Source organism: Rana temporaria, chromosome 1 (assembly GCF_905171775.1).
Source record: "Rana temporaria chromosome 1, aRanTem1.1, whole genome shotgun sequence".
Lineage (NCBI taxonomy): Eukaryota > Metazoa > Chordata > Amphibia > Anura > Ranidae > Rana > Rana temporaria.
In genome coordinates, this window is record NC_053489.1 from 110,161,179 (window position 1) to 110,184,490 (window position 23,312).

Sequence of the window (23,312 nt, forward strand, 5' to 3'; positions counted from 1 at the left end):
TATACGCGTAACAGTTAAAAACGATCGTATTGACGTTTGGTCTGATCAACCAAACTTCCCTGGTGAGGTACCTGATTTAAAGACTGCCTATTAGGCAACGTAAGTTGTTGATACCTATATATACTCTTTTAGCCAAGTATTTGATTATATTAAATGGCACAGCATTGTTATCAGTGGGAGCTGGGTGAGGCCTGACTAAGAGGTGCTTCAGTGTGAATATCTTACTGAAGGAATCTCTTGGCTGTGCACTTACACAGGTCTGCATAATTAATATAATTCAACCTGCATTTATTTGTTACTTTTTTTTTTTTACTCTTGCAGGACCCTGTAAGTAGTCTGTTACTTGTTTACCTTTGTTCTTTTACTTTTATGTTTACCAAGTAAAGTCCCTTTGGTTAAGTGCAAATCTGTGTGCGTTCTATCTGTCATCCTGTGGGTCCAGTGCAACACAAGGTAACAATCTATTTACCTATTTATTGTGGTGTGATAGAATATTGTGCTCCCCAGCAGTTGGTGGGGTCCACAATTCGTACTTATACCAGTTGTGCCAAGGGAGGGTTTGAGCTAGTTTCAAGGGTTGATAGCCAGAGCGTAGGCCCGAATTAAACCAGCAGCTCCTTTGGGGGTAGTGCTACAAAATAAAAGCTGGTTGTTTGTCTCATCTCTGTAAGGCCCCATACACACGAGAGGATCCATCCGCTGAAAAATCTCAGCGGATCGGTTTCAGCGGATAGATCCCCTGGTGTGTACGTTCCAGCGGATATTTCCGATTTCCAGCAGATAAAAATTTGTAGAAATGCTAACAAATCTATCTGCTGGAATCGGCTCCAGCGGATCGATCCGGTGGTCTGTACAGACTCACCAGATCGATCCGTCCGAACCCATCCCTCGCATGCGTCGTAATGATTCGTAAGGATATCCTTATATGACAGCGTCGCGCACGTCGCCGCGTCATCATCGCGGCGACGGCGCGACACGTCACCGCGATGGGAATTCGGCGCGGATTTTGATCCGATGGTGAGTACACTCCATCGGATCAAAATCCTCTGAGGATTTATCCGCGGATACGGTCCGGCGAACCGTATCCGCGGATCAATCCTATCGTGTGTACCAGGCCTCACTGATACATCTGGAACAACAGACTTCATGGCTGGATCACGAGGTGAAAACAGAAGAAAGAAAGCCTAAAAAGGAAAACAAATTCAGCTATCACATCTAGGAATTGGTAATCTGCAATAACATTAAATGTTTTCTTTTGGGTTTAATACCGCTTTATACCAAATCCTTTTTTTCGAAATTGTTTTTGTTAGAGTGAAAAATGGTTAGAGCTCTTGAGGGGTCCATCTTTGACCCATGGGTGAGAGATACCCTTTAATTCCCATCTTATAGGCACAACAGGAAATGAGAAAAAGCTCTCTGAAGTGAGGTTGTCACTGAAATAAGTTTCCCTATTGAAAGATTTCCTCTCTGTTCCTGTTCTGGTGACAGTTCAAAATATTGGATATTTCATTATTTCCAGTCTTTATTAAAGTGGAGTTCCACCCATAAATATAACATTACATCAGTAGTTTTAAAAAAATGTCATTAGCCCTTTACGAAATGTATTTTTATTTTTTAGATGCCTTCAAAGTGTTGTTGCTAGGCAGAATAGTTAATCTTCCCACTTCCTGCACCTAGGTGCTTAATGCTTCCTAACCTACACCGCACAGACTCCTGGGAATGTAGTGGGTGTAACTTTCCAGGAGTCTGTGCACTCCCCAGTCTCAAAGAATCATGTGACTTGGACAGCACAGGTGCTGAAACCTGATCTGACACTGCTTGTGCAGCACTGAGCATGAGCGAGATCTGCAAGGCTGAAATCCAGGAAGTCATACAGTCTGGCTTCATGATGCCCACACTTAAGATGGCCCCAGTCAATTTCTATTTTATAAAGTGTCTAAATGCTGTAACAACCTAACAAAACGGACCTTAGTTTACAGTGACTAACTTTACTAGAATACATTAAGCTTGTGTATTACAGGGGTATTTATATTTAAAAAGTGAAATTGTGGCCGGAACTCCGCTTTAAAGTTTAAAGAAAGATTGCATTGTGATGTGTCAAGACCCCAAGCTGTGTGGAGAGAATAGGGGAGTAGTACTGGATGCTGTTCCTGTGTCCTTATTCACAGATCAGTTGGCATAGTTAGATGGCATGCAGAGACATTATTAACAGTACTTATTTAAGGCGATTTACCACCCACGCTTCTGACCCACTGGGGTCTGAAACAATTTTTATTTTGAGGATTGAAACATATCCTTTATTTGTATTTTGTTGATACCTCACACAACCATGTGACTCTTTTACTAACAGCAAAAGCAATGAGTTCCAAAAATATGTACTTATTGACTAAACCTCCAATACAATTTTATGTAGGATAAACTTACAACTGAGGTGCAAGTAAAGACTCTAATAATTATACAAAAAAGGCGGCCACTACTGTTGTCTGTTTGCTGTGGATTCACTTTTTAAATACAGGTACTGTATCTATGAAATGAGAGTGCACTAGCATATATTAAGTATCAAGGGGCCCTTCCGTTTAACTATTTGCTGTGGACACCCTTCTCAAGTCCAGGTATAGCTCCAGTTCTATATATAAAGTTGGTGGTCAGTGGTGGCTAGTAATAAACTTTTTTTTGGGGGGGGGGGGGCATCTTCCCCTCACTCATCTCCATGTCAGGCTAGGGACAGGTCTGGATCGCCTCCGCCGCTACCAACGACCACGGTAAGCAGTGGAGGGCACCGGAGCGCAGTGGGGGGCCCTCTCTCGCTGCTGATAAAAGTGATCTTGTGGTGAATCCTCCACAGAGACCACTTATCTGAAAGAGAACCACTAGCTCTTGAAGAGGATAGCGGGGTCATGGTAGCTAGCTGCTACCATAACTCCGGTATTCCTCTTCAAAGCTAGGACGTATATAGTCGTCCGACGGGAAGCAAGTGGTTAATCATCAATCTTTTATTGGCGGAAATTCCAACAGCAAAAGTCTGACAGCAAAATTCAGAATTTCCGATCACCTGTTCCCCAGTCCCTTTCTCAGCAGCATCAGCTGCGTTGAAAATTAAAGGAGAGAAGACAGCGTCTTCTCTTCATTCATAAACTGAAACATTGTAAACACAGGTTACGATGTTTCAGTTATGTGAATGGACAGGGTCAGTGATCACTGACTCTGTCCATTCGGAGCATTAAGGAGCCGGATTTACCGGCTCCTACCCCGCTCTCCATCCTGACAAATCCAGGGGGTGGAGGAGGAGCACTGAAGGGGAGAGAAACATGGCGGGATACACGGAGGGATACATGGCGGGATACACGGAGGGAGAGAGAAACACGGGGGACACGGAGGGATACACGGAGGGAGAGAGAAACACAGGGGGGACATGGAGGGAGGGAGACAGACTGCAGTAAAACGGAGGGGGGCTGGAGGAGGACACGGGACAGTCAGCAGTGATCGTGTGTGGGGGAGTTACAAGCACTGATCACCACTGATTTTAAAGCAGCTGAAAGCCGCCCGGGGGGAGGGGTGTAGAGAGAAGCGGAGAAATTACTTTTAAATCTATACAGCGGTGATCGGTGCTTGTAACTTCCCCATGCACTGATCACCACTGACAGTACAAGTATCGGGTGAAGCATCGGGAGCACAAGCCTGAGTACAAGTACTCGGGCAAATGCTTGGTATCGGTCCCGATACTAGTATCGGTATCGGGACAACCCTACTTAATACATTCTGTTGTTGGTCTTATTTGGGGTGGTGCCTCCAATTGTAATTACTTCTGTATCTGAGGTAGTGATATGGGGAAGGTCTTACCCCCCTCTATTTTCCCTAACCCCTTTTTTTTCTCTTCCAAATTCACCCTTGTTGGTTGCCAACATGCTACTCCCCTTTCTATTACATTTTTTCCTAGAGGTTCCAGGAGTCTATTCTGGACACATTTTCCTATACAGTTTCTTTCAAAACTTTGAGGATTGACACCTTAATAAGTGGGGCCTTATCTAAGCTGGTGACGAAACTCTTGATAACAAGGTGACGATTCATGTCTTTAACCTGTATTATTTGAGCATCAATATTATATTTTCTATACTTTTGTATGATGCCATGCAAGGTGCATGCATTGCTAATTCTTTATATATCTGTTAAGAATGTTTTTTGTTATCCGCGAGACGCTGTAATGCTCATTTACTAAATAAAGAATGCATAAAAAATGTAAGGTATTGAGCAGGGGATGACTACAGACAGGTTTCAAGAAAAGTATCCCTTGGATTGCATAGTCCAGTATCAGTTCTGCATATAAAGCAGATGGCATACAACACCAGTGCCATGGAACATTAGTCACAGGACTTCTGATGTTCAGTAGCAAATTGAAGATGACAGCTGATAACGTCAGCGTGTTCAATCAAGATTTTACAAAAATATCTGGAAGCTGGTTTTCTATACAGAACTGCACCAGATTGTGCAATTCCCAATAGAGAAGAGAAGGGATCACCGCTCCAGGTGGGTCACTATGTAGAGATGGACTGACTCAGGATACCGTGGGTGCTGGCGATTCACTGACCATGCATAAAATACTAAGAAAGAGAATGGATAGCCGCACTCCAATGACCAAACGGTTGTCTTTTATTAAAAAAAACACAGCAAGTACATCACTTCACAAGGTGCAACAAAGGAACAGGTAGATAGCTGACGCGTTTCACACTAGGCTAGTGCTTAATCATAGCTGTGCATCGTGTTGTGCAATTCCCAGTTTTAGTAAATCAATCCCACAATCTTTATCCATCATGACTAGGGATGAGCTTCACGTTCGAGTCAAACTCATGTTCGACTCGGAACATCATATGTTCGATCGTTTGTCGAGTTACGAACGTTATGGGCCATTCACACCAAATTCGAGTGGCGTGTCACAGCCCATAATTCACTGCGGCATCGCAGTGCATTGCTGGCTGATGATTAGCCAAGCATGCTCTATGACCCGCATGTTTTGGCCAATTGCAGCGTGCAAAAAACAGAGAGCCATAATTGGCCAAAGCCAGGGTGGCTTTGGCCAATTATGGCTATGGGGGTTTAGTACACGCCCCACACTATTTAAGGCCGCCTAGAAGTCGGCATTGTGTAGTGTGTTGCGGTGGTTAAGAAGACATAGAGAGACAGAGAGAGAGCATGACATTTTTTAAAATTAGATAGAGCAGGCAGGCAGGCAAGTCAGTTAGTGTTACAGTGTGTAGAGGATATATATGCATCCCAGGTGTTGTATATATATTTATACACTGTATTGAGTTTAGCTAGATCCGCTCTTCCTAATATACTGACAGGCAGGCAGGTGATTGTGCTAGCTGCAGTATTTTCACTCAGTGCACTGTGTTCTCTGCACAGTGTGCACCTAAAGCTACATGAATACAATTGCTGTTGTTCTCATATTAATACCACAGGCAGTGGCTTATCAGCAAGTATTTTCACTTGGTGTACTGTGTCCTCTGCACAGTGTGCAGATAAAGCCACGTGAATACAATTGTTGTTGTTCTCATATTAATACCACAGGCAGTGGCTGATCAGCAAGTATTTTCACTTGGTGTACTGTGTCCTCTGCACAGTGTGCACCTAAAGCTACATGAATACAATGGCTGTTGTTTTCATATTAATACCACAGGCAGTGACTGATCCGCAAGTATTTTCACTTGGTGTACTATGTCCTCTGCACAGTGTGCACCTAAAGCCACGTGAATACAATTGCTGTTGTTGTCATATTAATACAACAGGCAGTGGCTGATCAGCAAGTATTTTCACTTGGTGTACTGTGTCCTCTGCACAGTGTGCACCTAAAGCTACGTCAATACATTTGCTGATGTTCTCAAATTAATACCACAGGCAGGGATCTCCAAGTATTTTCACTTGGTGTACTGTGTCCTCTGCACAGTGTGGACCTAAAGCTATGTCAATACATTTGCTGGTGTTCTCATATTAATACCACAGGCAGGGATCTGCAAGTATTTTCACTTGGTGTACTGTGTCCTGCACAGTGTGCACCTAAAGCCATGTGAATACAATTGCTGTTGTTGTCATATTAATACTACAGGCAGTGGTTGATCAGCAAGTATTTTCACTTGGTGTACTGTGTCCTCTGCACAGTGTGCACCTAAAGCCACGTGAATACAATTGCTGTTGTTGTCATATTAATACAACAGGCAGTGGCTGATCAGCAAGTATTTTCACTTGGCGTACTGTGTCCTCTGCACAATGTGCACCTAAAGCCACATGAATACAATTGCTGTTGTTGTCATATTAATACCACAGTCAGTGACTGATCAGCAAGTATTTTTACTTGGTGTACTGTGTCCACTGCACAGTGTGCACTTAAAGCCACATGAATACAATTGCTGTTGTTGTCATATAAGTACCACAGGCAGTGACTGATCCGCAAGTATTTTCACTTGGTGTACTGTGTCCTCTGCACAGTGTGCACCTAAAGCTACGTGAATACAATTGCTGTTGTTCTCATATTAATACTACAGGCAGTTGCTGTTCAGCAAGTATTTTCACTTGGTGTACTGTGTCCTCTGCACAGTGTGCACCTAAAGCCACGTGAATACAATTGCTGTTGTTGTCATATTAATACCACAGGCAGTGACTGATCCACAAGTATTTTCACTTGGTGTACTGTGTCCTCTGCACAGTGTGCACTTAAAGCCACATGAATACAATTGCTGTTGTTGTCATATAAGTACCACAGGCAGTGACTGATCCGCAAGTATTTTCACTTGGTGTACTGTGTCCTCTGCACAGTGTGCACCTAAAGCTACGTGAATACAATTGCTGTTGTTCTCATATTAATACTACAGGCAGTTGCTGTTCAGCAAGTATTTTCACTTGGTGTACTGTGTCCTCTGCACAGTGTGCACCTAAAGCCACGTGAATACAATTGCTGTTGTTGTCATATTAATACCACAGGCAGTGGCTGATCAGCAAGTATTTTCACTTGGTCTACTGTGTCCTCTGCACTGTGTGCACCTAAAGCCACGTGAATACAATTGCTGTTGTCATATTAATACTACAGGCAGTGACTGATCAGCAAGTATTTTCACTTGATGTACTGTGTCCTCTGCACAGTGTGCACCTAAAGTTAAGTCAATACATTTGCTGATGTTCTCATATTAATACTACAGGCAGGGATCTGCAAGTATTTTCACTTGGTGCACTGTGTCCTCTGCACAGTGTGCACCTAAAGCTATGTCAATACATTTGCTGGTGTTCTCATATTAATACCACAGGCAGGGATCTGCAAGTATTTTCACTTGGTGTACTGTGTCCTGCACAGTGTGCACCTAAAGCCATGTGAATACAATTGCTGTTGTTGTCATATTAATACCACAGGCAGTGGCTGATCAGCAAGTATTTTCACTTGGTGTACTGTGTCCTCTGCACAGTGTGCACCTAAAGCCACATGAATACAATTGCTGTTGTTGTCATATTAATACCACAGGCAGTGACTGATCCACAAGTATTTTCACTTGGTGTACTGTGTCCTCTGCACAGTGTGCACCTAAAGCCACGTAAATACAATTGCTGTTGTTCTCATATTAATACTACAGGCAGTGGCTGTTCAGCATGTATTTTCACTTGGTGTACTGTGTCCTCTGTACAGTGTGCACCTAAAGCCACGTGAATTGCAGTGCAAAGTGGATTTGCCTTTCGTACATAGCCCCCACTGTTTAATTTGCATTGTTCTTTCTATTTCTGTATGTGGATGATGGCACTGTAATTACTTTAATAAAAAAAAATCTAAAAAAAAAAAAAAAAAAAAGAAAGCCACGTGAATACAATTGCTGTTGTTCTCATATTAATACCACAGGCAGTGGCTCATCAGCAAGTATTTTCACTTGGTGTACTGTGTCCTCTGCACTGTGTGCACCTAAAGCCACATGAATACAATTGCTGTTGTTGTCATATTAATACCACAGGCAGTGACTGATCAGCAAGTATTTTCACTTGGTGTACTGTGTCCTCTGCACAGTGTGCACCTAAAGCTATGTCAATACATTTGCTGATCTCATATTAATACCACAGGCAGGGATCTGCAAGTATTTTCACTTGGTGTACTGTGTCATCTGCACAGTGTACACCTAAAGCAATGTGAATAAAATGCTGTTGTTCTCAAATTAATACCACAGGCAGTGACTGATCAGCAAGTATTGTCAGTATTTGTGCAGCTACATCTCCCTGCAGGCCATTAGTATGTCTGGAAGGACAACAAGGCGAGGCAGAGATTTACAAGCCGATAAAAGAGGGCAAGCAGGCTCTGCGTCTAGAGGCAACAGTGCTGCTGGTCATGGACACGGTGCATCCTCATGAGCACGTGGCCGTGGGACACGCTCGTCCTTGTTTTCGGCAGCTGGCCATGTTGAGCCGCAACATGCCGAACACTTGGTAGAGTGGATGACCAAGCCGTCCTCATCCTCCTCATCCTCTCTCACCCAGGCTCAGGGTACTTTGTCTGGCAAAGCAGCTGCCAATGCTGCCTCTTCCCTCTGCTCAATGGCATCAGTCACTCCTTCCCTAGCCCCACCATGTCCTCCTGAGGAGTCCCCTGAACTGTTTGACCACAGTGTTGGGTACATGCTGCAGGAGGATGCGCAGCGTTTTGAAGGCTCCGATTATGGTACACAGCTAGAGGAAGGCAGTAACGTGAGCCCAGAGAGAGGGGGTGCCCAAGAAGGACAGCAATCTGGCAGTCATGTTCCCCCAGCTGCAGCATACTGCTAGGTTTTCTACAGTGATGAGGAGGAAGGGGATGATGAGGTCACTGACTCCGCATGGGTGCCTGATAGGAGAGAGGAGGAGGAGGAGGAGGCACATTTCCAACGAGGCAGGATGCCCTCCAGGGGCCAGCTTAATGGCAGCACACCGACTGCATCACAATGCAGAGCTCTGCATGTGCAGGGCACTGCTGTCTCTCTGCGTTATTCCAAAAGTTCTTTGGTGTGGGTCTTTTTTGAGTCGAGTGCATCGGATCGCACGGCTGCTATTTGCATCATATGTCGCAAGCGTATCTTGCGTGGCCAAAACCTCACCCGCTTGGGCACCACATGCTTGACCAGACATATGTCAACCTGCCATGCAGTTTGTTGGCAAGCGTACCTCAAAGACCCACACCAAAGAACAAAGCGGACCTCTCCTTGCTCCTCATCTGCTGGGATCTCCAACCCCACTATACCTTCAGTCCTCTCTGAAGCCTGCACTGATAGGACTGAAGGTGTATAATTTGGTGTTTTACAGCCAAGTACTTGCGGGCAATCTACTATCGGTACACCAACGTCAGATTGTACCAGGCAAATTTCGCTGCCCCAGCTGCTGCAGCGCCAAAATAAGTTTTCTCTCACCCATCCACATGCCCAGCGGTTGAATGCAAGCTTAGCTAAATTGCTAGAACTTCAACTGCTGCCTTTTCAGTTGGTAGATTCTGCCCCCTTCTGTGAGTTTGTGGAATGTGCGGTACCTCAGTGGCAGGTTCCCAAATGCCACTTTTTCTCACGGAAGGCGATTCCGGCTCTCTACCGGCATGTGGAAGGCAATGTCCATGCCTCGCTGGACAGGGCAGTCAGTGGTAAGGTGCATATTACTGCTGACTCATGGTCCAGCAGGCATGGACAGAGACGTTACCTATCTTTCATGGTGCATTGGGTGACTGTGTTGGTAGCTGGGAAGAATGCAGGACAAGGAACAGTAGTGTTGGAGGTTGTTCCGCCACCAAGCCTCCAAAATTCTACTACTGGTGATTGTGACACACCTCTCTCCTCCACCCCCTCCTCTTTTTCTTCCTCTGTAGCCTCTTCCTGTGCTGATGTGTCCTCAGAACCAGCGGTGCTCCGTAGGCATTCAAGGGGCTACGCAGGCAAAGAGATGCCATGCAGTGCTTTAACTGGTGTGCTTGGGGGACAGGAGCGACACTGGGGCAGAGGTTCTGTCAGCTCTGCTGGGGCAGGCTCAGAGGTGGTTGACGCCATACCAGCTTAAGCCAGGAATGGTTGTTTGCGACAATGGCACCAACCTCCTCTCCACCCTGCGACAGGGACAACTGACCCATGTGCCCTGTTTTGCTCATGTCCTTAACTTGGTGGTGCAGCTGTTCTTGGGCAGGTACCCGGGCTTACAGGATGTCCTGAAGCAGGCCAGGAAACTCTGTGCATTTCCGCCGGTCATATAATGCCAGTGCTCGGCTGGCAGACCTCCAAAAGGAATACAACCTGCCCAAGAACCACCTAATCTGTGACATGCCCACCAGGTGGAACTTTACGTTGGCCATGCTGCAGTGGCTGCACACGCATGGGCCATGATCAGGGATGCATGCACTGTCCTGTCACCATTTGAGGAGGCCACAAGGATAGTGAGCAGTGACAGTGCATGAATTAGTGACACTGTCCCTCTTATCCACCTGTTGGAGCACACGCTGCATAGAATAATGGACAGGACCCTTGAGGCAGAACAGAGGGAGGAAGAGGAGGACTTCCTTACCTCTCAAGGCCCCCTTTATCCAGACAGTGTTCCTGCTTGCCCCCCTATCACACATTAAGAGGAGGAGGAGGAGGAGATGGAGGATTGTGTCAGCATGAAGGTGGAGCTTAGCACTCAGCATCAGCAGCAGTCTTTAAGGGATCAATTACAGTCCCAAGAAACCCATGGACTTGTACGTGGCTGGGAGGAGGTGGCTGCGGATCCTGTCTTTCCCAGTGACCCAGAGGACTCCGCACCAAATACCTTAGCAAACCTACGCTGTATGGCCTCCCTGATCCTACAAAGCCTGCGGAAGGATCCTCGTATTCGTGCTATCAAGGAGAGGGATCATTACTGGCTGGCAACCCTCCTTGATCCACGTTACAGGGGTAAGGTTTCGGACCTTATCTTGCCGCGGTGCCCCATTGATTTCAATGGGCAGGAGTGGTGGAGGAGCGCTATACACACACCGCTACAAAGATGCTGCTAGCAGGACTTTTTTTTACCGTCCTGCTAGTGCACCGCTCCAGTGTGAAAGCCCTCGGGTTGTTTCACACTGGAGAGACAGCAGCGGTGCTAGTTTTAGCATTATAGCGCCTGCAAAGCGACCCAGTGTGAAAGGGGTCTTACAGCAGGATAAACTTTCATATGACTCTGTGCATTTAGGAACTTTTAACACAATCTACCTGATACCTGCAGCTTGTTAGCTATGAACAATAGTTCTGGTATATTACCAAAGAAATAGCAAAATTATTGGAGAGAAAAATCAGGTTTGAGACATTCATTCAGTAATTGATTGGTTTCATGTACCATTTCAAATAGTAATATTACTGGCCATAGCCAATAGGGATGAACTGTGTGTTTGAACCCTTGTCGAGCTATCCTGCCAAGATGCTGTCACTGTGTACGACCTATCATAATGAGCAGCAGGATTTACTACCTCGCAGCTGCATGTATAAAAGGAGGGGATGCCTCAGCCAGTTATGATCGTAGTGTGAAGTGATAGCTTCCTGGTAGGAATGGGCTCAGGCATGTTTGGATCCTAATCCCAACCCACTTGAGCAATTCTGCCAGGAAGCCATCACTGCACACTGCCAATCACCAGAAGCCTAGTCAAGGTGTGTGTATGTGCAGCTGTGGGCTGGGAAATGCCTCAATGCCTATGATTGGTGGTGTGCAGTGACGGCTTCCTGGCAGGATTGCTCAGGTGGGTTGGGACTAGGATCTGAACACACCTGAGCCCATCCCTACTTCCTGGTAGGATAGCTCAGGCAGGTCCGGACTTGTATTTGAATTCGCCTGAGCTCATCCCTGATAGACAAATAGACACACTTGGTTATACGAATAAATAACTAGATCTGTATTTGTGAAAACAGGCATTTGGCAGATTGTTTGTGTCTTTCAAAAGACTGATTTCACAAATGAAGATATCGTTTTTTATTCTTGTAACCAATTGTGTATGGCCCCTTTCAGACGGACGGCTGTTTTGCCGCAGTTAAAAGCACTACAAATGTTTTGTGAAATTCAAGGCTCCAGGCACTGCGATTAGCTGCATTTGCACATTGCGATTACATGCGTTTACGTGCGTTTAACTGCGGCTGCGTTTAGCTGCGGTATTCATTTCCATAGCAACCCTTTTTTTATTTTTTTCGTTTTTGTTTGGGTCCCTTGAATTTTAAAACGCTGCTATCCGCAGTTGACAAAAAAGACTGCGATTACCTGCGGTTATGTGCATATAGCTGCGCTACATCGCACCTGGACGCATTCAATTCTATTTTTTCTATTCGCACCAAACCGCATGTAACGTAATCGCACACAAACGCTGTGTGTGAATGGGGCCATAGGAAAGCATTGTGTGCTTTTAGCTGCGGTAGAAAAATAGAAAATCCGCAGCTAAAAGCACCATTCTATCCGTCCGTCTGAAAGGGGCCTATCTATTGGCTATCAGAGATGAGCTCAGGCGAATTCAAATACTAGTCCGAACCTGCCTGAGCAATCCTACCAGGAAGTAGGGATGGGCTCAGGGGTGTTCAGATCCTTGTCCAATATAATATGGTACCTTTCAATATTTTATTTGATCCCCTTATTCAACAATTTTGTTTTCTATTATCTTTCAAGACTTTTACTGGTGAAAAATTACTACAAACTTACAGTCCAAAATTGGTATCAATTGCAAAGCATTCAGATCCTCTTCAACCATAGTGTGCAAGCGACATTCAACAGCATCAAAATATTTGCTCCAATCAGCTATTCTTACCACTGTCAGCATGTGAGCAGCCTACAGAAATACGATTCTCTGTTATTTCCCAGCTCTGAAGATAACAGCTCGGCACTCTGGGATGTCACCTTCCTGGATTTTCAGGTAATAAAATGATAGTTAGCTTTACAGACATTTAAGAATTATTTTAACTATTGCACCAGTGCATTCAGAATGAAAAAAATAAAAGAACAGCTTGGGGTATTATGTTATACTTTTTTGTACAAGCTAAAAGCTTTGGGGAATTTAGATTGATCATGTTACAAATGGCAGACAGTTCTGCTTCAGCTTTCAAGTCTTTTAGTACCTGAAATGCTGCTGTAGTATTCAGGCGGTGACATGACCTTTGATGATATCGTGGGCGCATATTTACGCTGGCCGCAAGGGGCGCTCCTATTGATTTACGATTCGAATATGCAAATAAGTGAGATACGCCGATTCACGAACGTACTTGCGCCCGGCGCATTAATATACGCGGTTTACGTAAGTCGTACGTCCGGCGTAAAGTTATTCCCCATCTATGAGGCGCAACTCATGCAAAGGTATGGACCAGGGAACAGCCGTCCTATTTTACGTCGTTCACGTAGTAGTACGTGAATAGGGCTGGGCGTAGGCTACGTTCACGTCGTAGGCAGTGATTCGACGTATCTTAGGGAGTATTTTTGACGTGATTCTGAGCATGCGCACTGGGATGCGTCCACGGGACGGCGCATGCGCCGTTCGTTCGTTCCATCATTTGCATGGGGTCACGCTTCATTTAAATGAATCACGCCCACTTCCACCTACTTTGAATTAGGCTGGCTTACGCCTACAAATTTACGTTACGCCGGTGCAACGTTGGGAGCATTTGCTTTGTGAATTCCATGCTTGCCTCTCTGCGTTGCGTCGTCGTAGCGTAAAAGAGATACGCTACGGCGGCATATATATGCGCCGATGTATGTGAATCCGGGCCTGTATGTGTAGATTAGTTATACCTTTAGCTGATTTGCAAAAATAGGCAATGGCTCATCAGGGCAATTGCCTAAAGCAGTGATGGCAAACCTTGGCGCCCCAGATGTTTTGGAACTACATTTCCCATGATGCTCATGCACTCTGCAGTGTAGCTGAGCATCATGGGAAATGTAGTTCCAAAACATCTGGGGTGCCAAGGTTCGCCATCACTGGCAAAATTATAGCAACATTTTGTAACCTACATTGGAAAATGGACAGCTGGAGGGTAATCTGCTCAGTATGACAGAAGTTCAGGTTCAGTCTGCCCATTGAAATATTTTTCAGAAAACACATATATTAAATGCTCTTGGTGGTCATGTTTTTGGTTTGAAGAAGGAAGGATGAAAGCAGAAAGACAGCCATTAGTTCAAGAGAAAGCTGGGAAAATCTAGCTCAGCTGATTGATTCTTCCCACAAGTAATATTTTGCCACAGGTGATGTCTGGAGACCGTGGAGAGGTCAGTGAGTGTCCAAAGACATGCAGTCATTTTAGCCTGCTTAGATGATCGGAATCCACTGTGCCTGTCGGCAGCTTAACTCCATTGTGATTATGAATATTTTGTACCATTGTGACGAGAGTGATTCCAGTCAAAGGCTTTAACAGTGCAGCCCTTTTAGGTCATCTATATACTTTGCAAGACTTTTAGCAGCATTTATTGCAGATCCTTACCTGCTTTTGTTTAAACCTAAACAACAGGATGATAAAAAAAAAAAAAAAAAACAAGTACAATGATAGCTGGATTCAGGATGGTCGGCGCATAGTTGCGGCGGCGTAGCGTATGGCATTTACACTACGCGGCCGTAAGTTTGCAAGGCAAGTACTGTATTCACAAAGTACTTGCCTGCTAAGTTACGGCGGCGTAGCGTAAATTGGGCGGGCGTAATGGTGCCTTATTTCAAATTTAGCTGAGGGGGCGTGTTTTGTGGTAATGGGGGGTGACCTTACGTGATTGACGTATTTTACGAACGGCGCATGCGCCGTCCGCCTACATATCCCAGTGTGCATTGCGGCAAAGTACGCCGCACGGTCCTATTGGTTTAGACGTGGACGTAAATGACGTAAATCCCTATTCACGGACGACTTACGCAAACAACGTAAAATTTTCGAATTTCGACGCGGGAACGACAGCCATACTTAACATTACTATTCCAGCTATTTGATGGAATAACTTTAGGTCTGATAATGCGTTACGTAAACGGCGAATCTGTACTGCGTTGGCCGGGCGACGTTCGTGAATAGGCATATCTAGTGATTTACATATTCGACGCCGTCCGCAATGGAAGCGCCACCTAGCGGTCAGCCTAAAAATTACACTTTAGGATACGACGGTGTAAGACACTTACGCCGCTCATATCTGAGCCTAATTTAAGCGTATATGGTTTCCAGAATACGCTTAAATTAGCGCCGGCGCACATTCAGACTTAGGCTGGCGTATCAGTAGATACGCCAGCCTAAGTCTGAATGTGCGCCGTCTTTCTGAATCCACCTATATGTATTCCTTCGAAAAATGTATGTATGTATGTAAACCTTGAATCTCTTTTTCAGTATGTGTGCCATCATGCTTCACTGTATAAAGTTTTCATAAGAAAATAATTTTTTGTGAATCTGTTGCAAAGTTTATTAACTGGAGATCCTGCCATGTGTGGTTTGTTTCATTCCGAATCAAAATTTGCACAAAATTCAGAAATTCAGATGTGTCCAAATTTCTGAATACAACAGTAATGAATTTTGTTACAAAATAACAAAATAAATTTGCTTCATTCGGATGTTTGAAGTATCCAAATTAAACAAATCATTCAAATTCATTTTATAAGAGCTTGATAACAAGGGTCCCCCAGATCCCCCCCCCACATGTGAATGAGTATGGGGTACATTATACCCCCATCCATTCACCAAAGTGTCAAAAAAAAAACACAATTTTTGACCAGTTCTTTATTAAAAAAAAAATTCCCCCCAAAGTAATTCCAGCGTTAATCACGATAAACGGCGACCCAAATTAAAAATAAAATAAAAAACACTGGTCTGCACCCGCCGCTTGCCTCCCAGCGTCACGGTCTGACATGTCAGTTCCCACCAACAGTAAATAAACAAAGGGGCAGAGTCACTGATGACAGCAGGTGGCCACACCCCTTTGTTTATTTAGCATCTCTAGGCACCGCCGACTGACAGCTCCGATTCCCAGTGCCGACGGTAAATAAACAAAGGGGCAGGATCACCTGTTATTGGTTTGCGGCCAATTCTGCTGGTTAAAAATTTGTGGTCCTTGAAAATTTTTGCGAAGATTTTCTTTGGATACGTTTTTTAAAATCTTTAAGCAATCAGGCATGAAAGGGCCAATAAGGGGCCTTTTAGATAAGCCAGGCCCTTCACTATAAAAGGAGGTCATAGAGCAGCCATAGTGTCAGTGAATTGGAAGCTACTGTAAGGAAAGAATAGAGAAGGCTGACAAACTGAAGAGATTAGCGTCTGTTGGGAAAATTTACTTTAATGCCGCGTACAGACGGTGGTTTTTTTGTGATGAAAAAAAACGTCATTTTTGAAAACGTCATTAAAAATGACCGTGTGTGGGGAAAACGTCGTTTTATGTCTTCTGAAAAACGCCAAAAAAAATTCGAACATGCTTCAATATTTTGTGTCGTTTTTCAAAACGTCGTTTTTTGTGTCAATTAAAATGATAGTGTGTGGGCAAAACGACGTTTAAAACAACGTTTTTAAACCCGCGCATGCTCAGAAGCAAGTTATGAAGCTAGCTTCAATGGAAAAGAGTGCTGAACGTAACCGCGCTTTGCTAGAGCATTTTGAAAAAACGATGGTGTGTAGGCAACGCCGTTTTTGAAAATGAAGTTTCAAAAACGTTGTTTTATTTAATGATTTAAACCGTCGTTTTTTTTCATCACAAAAAACGACCGTCTGTACGCGGCATAAGGCTTAATTTCCATGGACGTTTTTGGACGTTTTTACAGCCACTTTTCTGAGCTTTTTTTGCAGCTTAAAAACGGCTCTCCATGTTAGTCTATGGCCTCATGCCCTCCATGACGTTTTTGAGCTGTAGATGGCTGAGCCGTTTTTAAGCTGCAAAAAAAAAAACAGGACCAGTGCGTTCTGAAGCTCCAGCTTTAGAGCTGTAAAAACGGCAGACGTTAAAAAACGCTCAAAAACGCTAAAAATCGCTAACAAACGCTACCGCTGCGTTTTTGAGCTGCAGCTAAAAAAAAAAAAACATGGACAGGCGTTTTTAAGCTGTAAAAAAGGCTAAAAAAAGTGTCTGTAAAAACGTCCATGGAAATGAAGCCTTATTTGAATTGCTAGCTTTTTGGCCAATCAACCCCTTTGATGCATTTTTTTTGTTCTTATTATTGAAAGTCTGTTTTGTCTTTCAATTTTTTTCTTGTGGTTGATTTGAGCCCAGTGGTCACTATTTTCTGTGGTCCCATTCATAGCAAACTTTTATTAGCTTCAAGACTTCCTTTAAAAATATGTGCTTTTGTTTAGGGTGTTATTTGGGGTATACTGGTTTTTATTACATGGGGCCTTTATGTTTTTCTTTTCTTTTTTGATTCAAGACTTACATTTGAAAACAATTGTCTTTGTTTTAGGGGTTGTCTTTTGGCGTTATCATTTCATTTGTGGATTTTTTTTTAATTTTAATATTATGCCAGCCCTGGAAATAGTTTCATACCAGCCCCACAGCATTATTATACCAGTCTAACAGCATAACGTCATTATTTTCTTGTTCATAAAAGGGAAACCATGCATTTTAAAGTACATTTGAAGAGCGTATTATATATATATATATATAGACAGATATGAAAGCACATAAGGCTAGGGATATATATATATATATATAAAAAATTAAAAAATCCAGTTAAAAGTGGAGCAATCATCAAGGAGGACACCTGGGACTCTGGGGATGTTGGGGTGACCAGAGACCACCTTCCACAGAAAGAATACACTAAGGTAAAGGGGGGTGGGTTACTGATATAAGGGGGAAACCTTTATATCAGTGGCCCCTAACATTATTGTATTCACTTCCCCCTCACGTCAGTGACCCCCCCCCCTTAGACTGACCTGGGGGCGCTGTCACTGACCTCCTCTCCAAGTGCACCATGCAGGGATCAGTCAGTCGGCTCCAGCTTGGTGGTTCTGCTTTTATTCTATAGTCTTCTCTCCACAGTCCACACACATCTGACTTCTCCCGGGAGTCCCATTCCGGCGGCACCCCCACTCTTGACTCCTCTCCAGACTCCCTCTCAGAGACTGCAGACATGATAAAAGACAATAGATGGTTAGAGGCAGCGGACATTGTACAGGAGATGTCAGAGGCTGCAGGCATGGTACAAGAGATGGTTAGAGAATGCCGGCATGGTACAGGAGATGTCAGAGGCTGCAGGCATGGCACAGGAGATGTCAGAGGCTGCAGGCATGGCACAGGAGATGTCAGAGCCTGCAGACATGGCACAGGAGATGTCAGAGGCTGCAGGCATGGTATTGGAGATGGTTGGAGACTGAGGACATGATACTAAAGATGGTAAAAAAATGTAGACATGATACAAAAGATGGTCAGAGACTGCAGACATGATACAAGAGATCAATGCAGCCTCACCAGTTCTCATAAAATGCAGCCTCACTGTGCCCATCAATGCAGCCTCACTGTGCCCATCAATGCAGCCTCACTGTGCCCATTAATGCAGCTTCACTGTGCCCATCATTGCAGCCTCTGTGCTAGCCCAATCAGCCTTGATGTGCCCATTATTGCAGCCTCACTGTGCCCATCATTGCATTCTCACTGTACCCATCAATGTAGCCCCACTGTACCCATAAATGTAGCCTTACTGCCCATCAATGTAGCCTCACTGTGCCCATCAGTGCAGACTCACTGTGCCCATCAGTGCAGCCTCACTGTGCCCATCATTGCAGCCTCACTGTGCCCATCATTGCAGCCTCACTGTGCCCATCAATGCAGCCTCACTGTGCCCATCATTGCAGCCTCCCTGCCAATCAATGCAGCCTCACTGTACCCATCAATGCACCCTCACTGTGCCCATCAATGCACCCTCACTGTGACCATCATTGCAGCCTCACCATGCCCATCATTGCAGCCTCACTGTGCCCATCAATGCAGCCTCACTTTGCCCATCATTGCAGCCTCACTTTGCCCATCATTGCAGCCTCACTGTGCCCATCATTGCAGCCTCACTGTGCCCATCATTGCAGCCTCCCTGCCAATCAATGTAGCCTCACTTTACCCATCAATGCAGCCTCACTGTGCCCATCAATGCAGCCTCACTGCCCATCAATGCAGCCTTACTGTGTCCATCATTGCAGTCTCACTGTGACCATCATTGCAGTCTCACTGTGACCATCATTGCAGCCTCACCATGCCCATCATCGCAGCCTCACTGTGCCCATCATCGCAGTCTTACTGTGTCCATCATTGTAGTCTCACGCCCATCATTGCAGCTTCACCAGGCTCCTCATTGCTGCCTCATTGTGCCCGTCATTGCAGCTTTAAGGTGCCCATCAATGCAGCCTTACTGTGCCCATCATTGCAGCCTCCCTGCCCATCAATGTAGCCTCGCTGTACCCATCAATGCAGACTCACTAAGCCCATCAATGTAGCCTCACTGTACCCATCAATGTAGTCCCACTGTGCCCATCATTGCAGCCTCACTGTGCCCATCATTGCAGCCTCACTGTGCCCATCAATGCAGCCTCACTGCCCATCATTGCAGCCTCACTGCCCATTATTGCAGCCTCACTGTGCCCATCAATGCAGCCTCACTGCCCATCAATGCAGCCTCACTGTGCCCATCAATGCAGCCTCACTGTGCCCATCAATGCAGCCTCACTGTGCCCATCATTGCAGCCTCCCTGCTCATCAATACATATTTTTTAGCTCTGATCGCTGTATAAATATCACGACCGTGCAATTGTCAGTTGAAGTAATGCAGTGATGTATCAGAAAAAAATGTCCGGGTCATGAAGAGGGTAAAACCTTATGGGGCTGAAGTAGTTAAGGGGGTGTGGCAGGGGGTGTGTCCTATGCCTAATATGTTTGCTAATAGGTGTCCCTCTTTCCCATCTCAGAAAGTTGAGAGGTATGGAAAGCGCATATCCAGTTAGCTCCTATTATATCTTGTTCCTTCCTAATGTACAAGTGCTTAGGTGTGGCATATAGAGAAGACGTGGCTGCATACAGGAACACAAACATCGATTTGTCATGTATACCAGGGCCGTCTTTAATATGGTTTGGGCCCTGGGCAAACATTTTTTTTGGGCCCCCCTCCAGCTTATTTTGGGCCTGGCTGGTTCACATGTATGTGTTTTGGCGGTCCTCATTTGTGCAGGTACAGCAGCCCATTGATTTGAATGGGCTGCCATGCCTTTGTTTCCTGCAGAAAAAGGTGCATTCAGCATTTTAAAAATACAGTTGCCTTGAAATCCATTCTGCTTTTGCACCATGCTACTTACCTGCAGTTCTTGCACACACAAACGCACTGTGTTTTTAAAAGCGTGACCTAAACATCTAAAAATGCAGCAAGTTTGACAGTGCGGGAACTGCAGATAAGTCACAGCAGACAGCAGAATGGACAGACAATGCTGTATTTCAGTGCTTGATGGGCATAGGCGTGCCGTGTGCGCAGCCTATTACATGAGGCATGCGCTTTTCTTTGCAGGAAACGCAGGCATGGCGGCCCATTCAAATGAATGGGCTGCTGTGCCTGCGCAAATGTGGGCCGCCAAAACACATACATGTGAACCAGCCAGGCCCAAAATAAGCCCATCAAGCAGTTAAATACAGACAGTAATGTCATCTGCTCTGAGGCTTTACTCAGCCTGGACTGCAGGTCTGGTCTGTTATTTAAAAAGTTCCTCTATTTTACACATGGCATGGCATGGGGTCCCATGGTGCTAAAGCAGAATGGACAGACGGTGCTGTGACCCCATGCCATGCCATGTGTAAAATAGAGGAACTTTTTAAAACACTGACCAGACCTGCAGTGAATCATCAAATATTATAAAGACTTTGGGCACACTCTACAGAAAACTTCAATTTACAATATAGATTAGCAAACAGTGACATACCTTGAGGAGCAGGACATGAAGAAGTCAGCCTCAGGAAGAGCAAACTGGGGATGTTATAAAATCACATTCTAATTCACTTTTATATGCAAGCAGCACCCAGTGGCAGGAAGGGAGAAGTGCGCATCTAAAGGGAAGCCAGGGGTGCTGTATATTTTAAAACACTGGGAAGGGAAGCAGTACTGTCACTGGCTGCGTGCCGCTGATGATTTTCAGCCTGATTTGTGGGCAGCACAGGGGCTTAACGGGAGGCAGGGCCGCCATCAGGAATTATGAGGCCACTTACACAGCTTCAGGCATGGGCCCCCTGGAGCAGAGAACCGGGATGGGGGGTGCTGCCGCCTAAAATTAATAAAGCAGGGGGGGGGGCTGCCGCAAATTTAGAAGCGGGGGGCCATTTACAAAAAAAGAAATAAAGAAAGAAATAAAGAAAAATATATATAAAAAAGGGGTGTAGCCATCCGGGGCCCTGGGGACCTCTGGGCCCTTTAATAAAAAGAAAAAAGAAATAAAAAATATATATAAAAAATATATTTTAAAAAGGGGGTTGCCATCTGGGGCCCTGGGGACCTCTGGGCCCTTTAATATTTTTTTTTTAATAAAAATAAATTACAAAAAAAAGGGGGTTGCCATCCGGGACCTCTGGGCCCTTTAATAAAAAATATATATAAAGAAACATTTATAAAAAAAAAGGGGGGGTTGCCATCCAGGGCCCTGGGGACCTCTGGGCCCTTAAATAAAAAATAAATAAAAAAATATATAAACAAAAATAAAAAAATAAACATTTATAAAAAAAATAAAGGGTGTTTGCCACATGGGGCCCTGGGGAACTCTGAGCCCTTTAATAAAAAAAAAGAATTATATATATATATATATATATATATATATATATATATATATATATATATATATATATATATATATATATATATACATATATATATAAATATAAAAAGAAAAAAAAGAAATAAAATATATAAAAAAAATGTTTTTTATAAAAAATAAGGGGGGTTGCCATCCGGGGCCCTGGGGACCCCTGGGTCCTATAATAATAATAATAATAATAATAATAATAATAATAAACATTTATATATATATATATATATATATATATATATATATATATATATATATATATATATATATATATATATATATATTTATATATATATATAAATAAAAAGATTTTTTTTATAAAAAAGGGGGGTTGTCATCCGGGGCCCTGGGGAACTATGGGCCCCTGGGGACCCCCAGACCTCTAAAAAAAATTGGCCCCTTTAATAAAAAATAAAATAAAAATATATTAAAAAATTGTCCGTTTAATAAAAATATATATATATATATTTTTTAATTTAAAAATAAATAAAAAAAGGGGGGGTTGCCATCTGGGGCCCTGGGGTCCTCCGGGCCCCTGGGGGCCTCCGGACCCCTAAAAAAAAAAAAAAAAAAAAAAAAAAAAAAATTTTTTTTTTTTTTTTTTCAAAGGGGGTTGCTTTGGGCCCCCAACAGTGACAGGGCCCAGGGCACCTGCCCCATTTGCCCTGCGGTAAAGACGGCCCTGATGTATACACAGCAGCAGACACCCTAAAATCACACATTTACTGTAAGATCATTTACTGTATGAATATATGAGTTTCATGCATATTTTGTATTGCAGATACAAGGATTTCACATTGAAGAAGGAGAGTTTTCCTATGCCAAAGACTGTACAACGTACTTTTCTCCAGCTATTCTTATGGGCCTAGTCATGTCACTCATCCTTCTATTAGTCCTTGCTTATGCTCTCCACATGCTGATCCATCTAAAATCTATGGACAGACATTACCAGAGGAAATGTTCTGCCACCTATTTCCCTAAAACAAAAGACAATTGTATGGAAGACGAGAGGGAGCCCCTCAGAGGCTGTGGACAAGAGTTCTATGAACTAAGACAGCCCGAGTACTGTAGACTAAGCATTCAGCAGTGTGCATCTGTTTCCCATTAGCTCCATAATTGACCATTGTTTCCCTTTGTGTATTTCTGTTATTTTCATTTCACATTAAACACAGTTTCCAAGAAATGACTCCCCCCGATAAAGGCATTATAAAATAAACTCTTGTGCAACACAGATCCTCCAGAGACCCGCGACCCTAGAGCACTCTTGTGAAACTGCAGAGCGTTCTGTCACCAAAACATGTTGAATAATTGTTGGCCAATGTATGTAGTGGATGTGTTAGGCTGTGAGTCATTAACAGTAAAGGTAATCAAGTCTGACAAAGACCTCATGTTTTTTGTTTCAGTTAATCTCAATATTCACGTTTAAATTGTGTTCCAATTAAAGCTGGCTATAGACACTACAGCACAGTCAGACCTACAGTCATGATTCAACAGTATTTGTGTATTTGTCCCTAAACATGACCCATTTCATTTCCCATGGTTGGCCTCAGCTGGTGGTCCCTGAGGGTAGCTCATAAACTTTAGAATGTTGCT

General features: G+C 44.1%; 1 protein-coding gene across 2 annotated transcripts in view; it reads left to right on the forward strand.

Moving 5' to 3' along the window:
- Positions 1–23,100, forward strand: part of ATP6AP1L (ATPase H+ transporting accessory protein 1 like) — an 87,434-nt gene extending 64,334 nt beyond the window's left edge. The window contains exons 6-8 of one of the 2 annotated variants that reach the window (XM_040341662.1): positions 382–453; positions 12,631–12,874; positions 22,501–23,100. In XM_040341662.1, the coding sequence (XP_040197596.1) occupies positions 382–453; positions 12,631–12,874; positions 22,501–22,827 (643 nt within the window). In that variant the 3' untranslated portion in view covers positions 22,828–23,100. The remainder of the gene's footprint in view (positions 1–381; positions 454–12,630; positions 12,875–22,500) is intronic. The other variant, XM_040341665.1, reaches the window with a different exon arrangement.
- Positions 23,101–23,312: the final 212 nt, after the last annotated feature.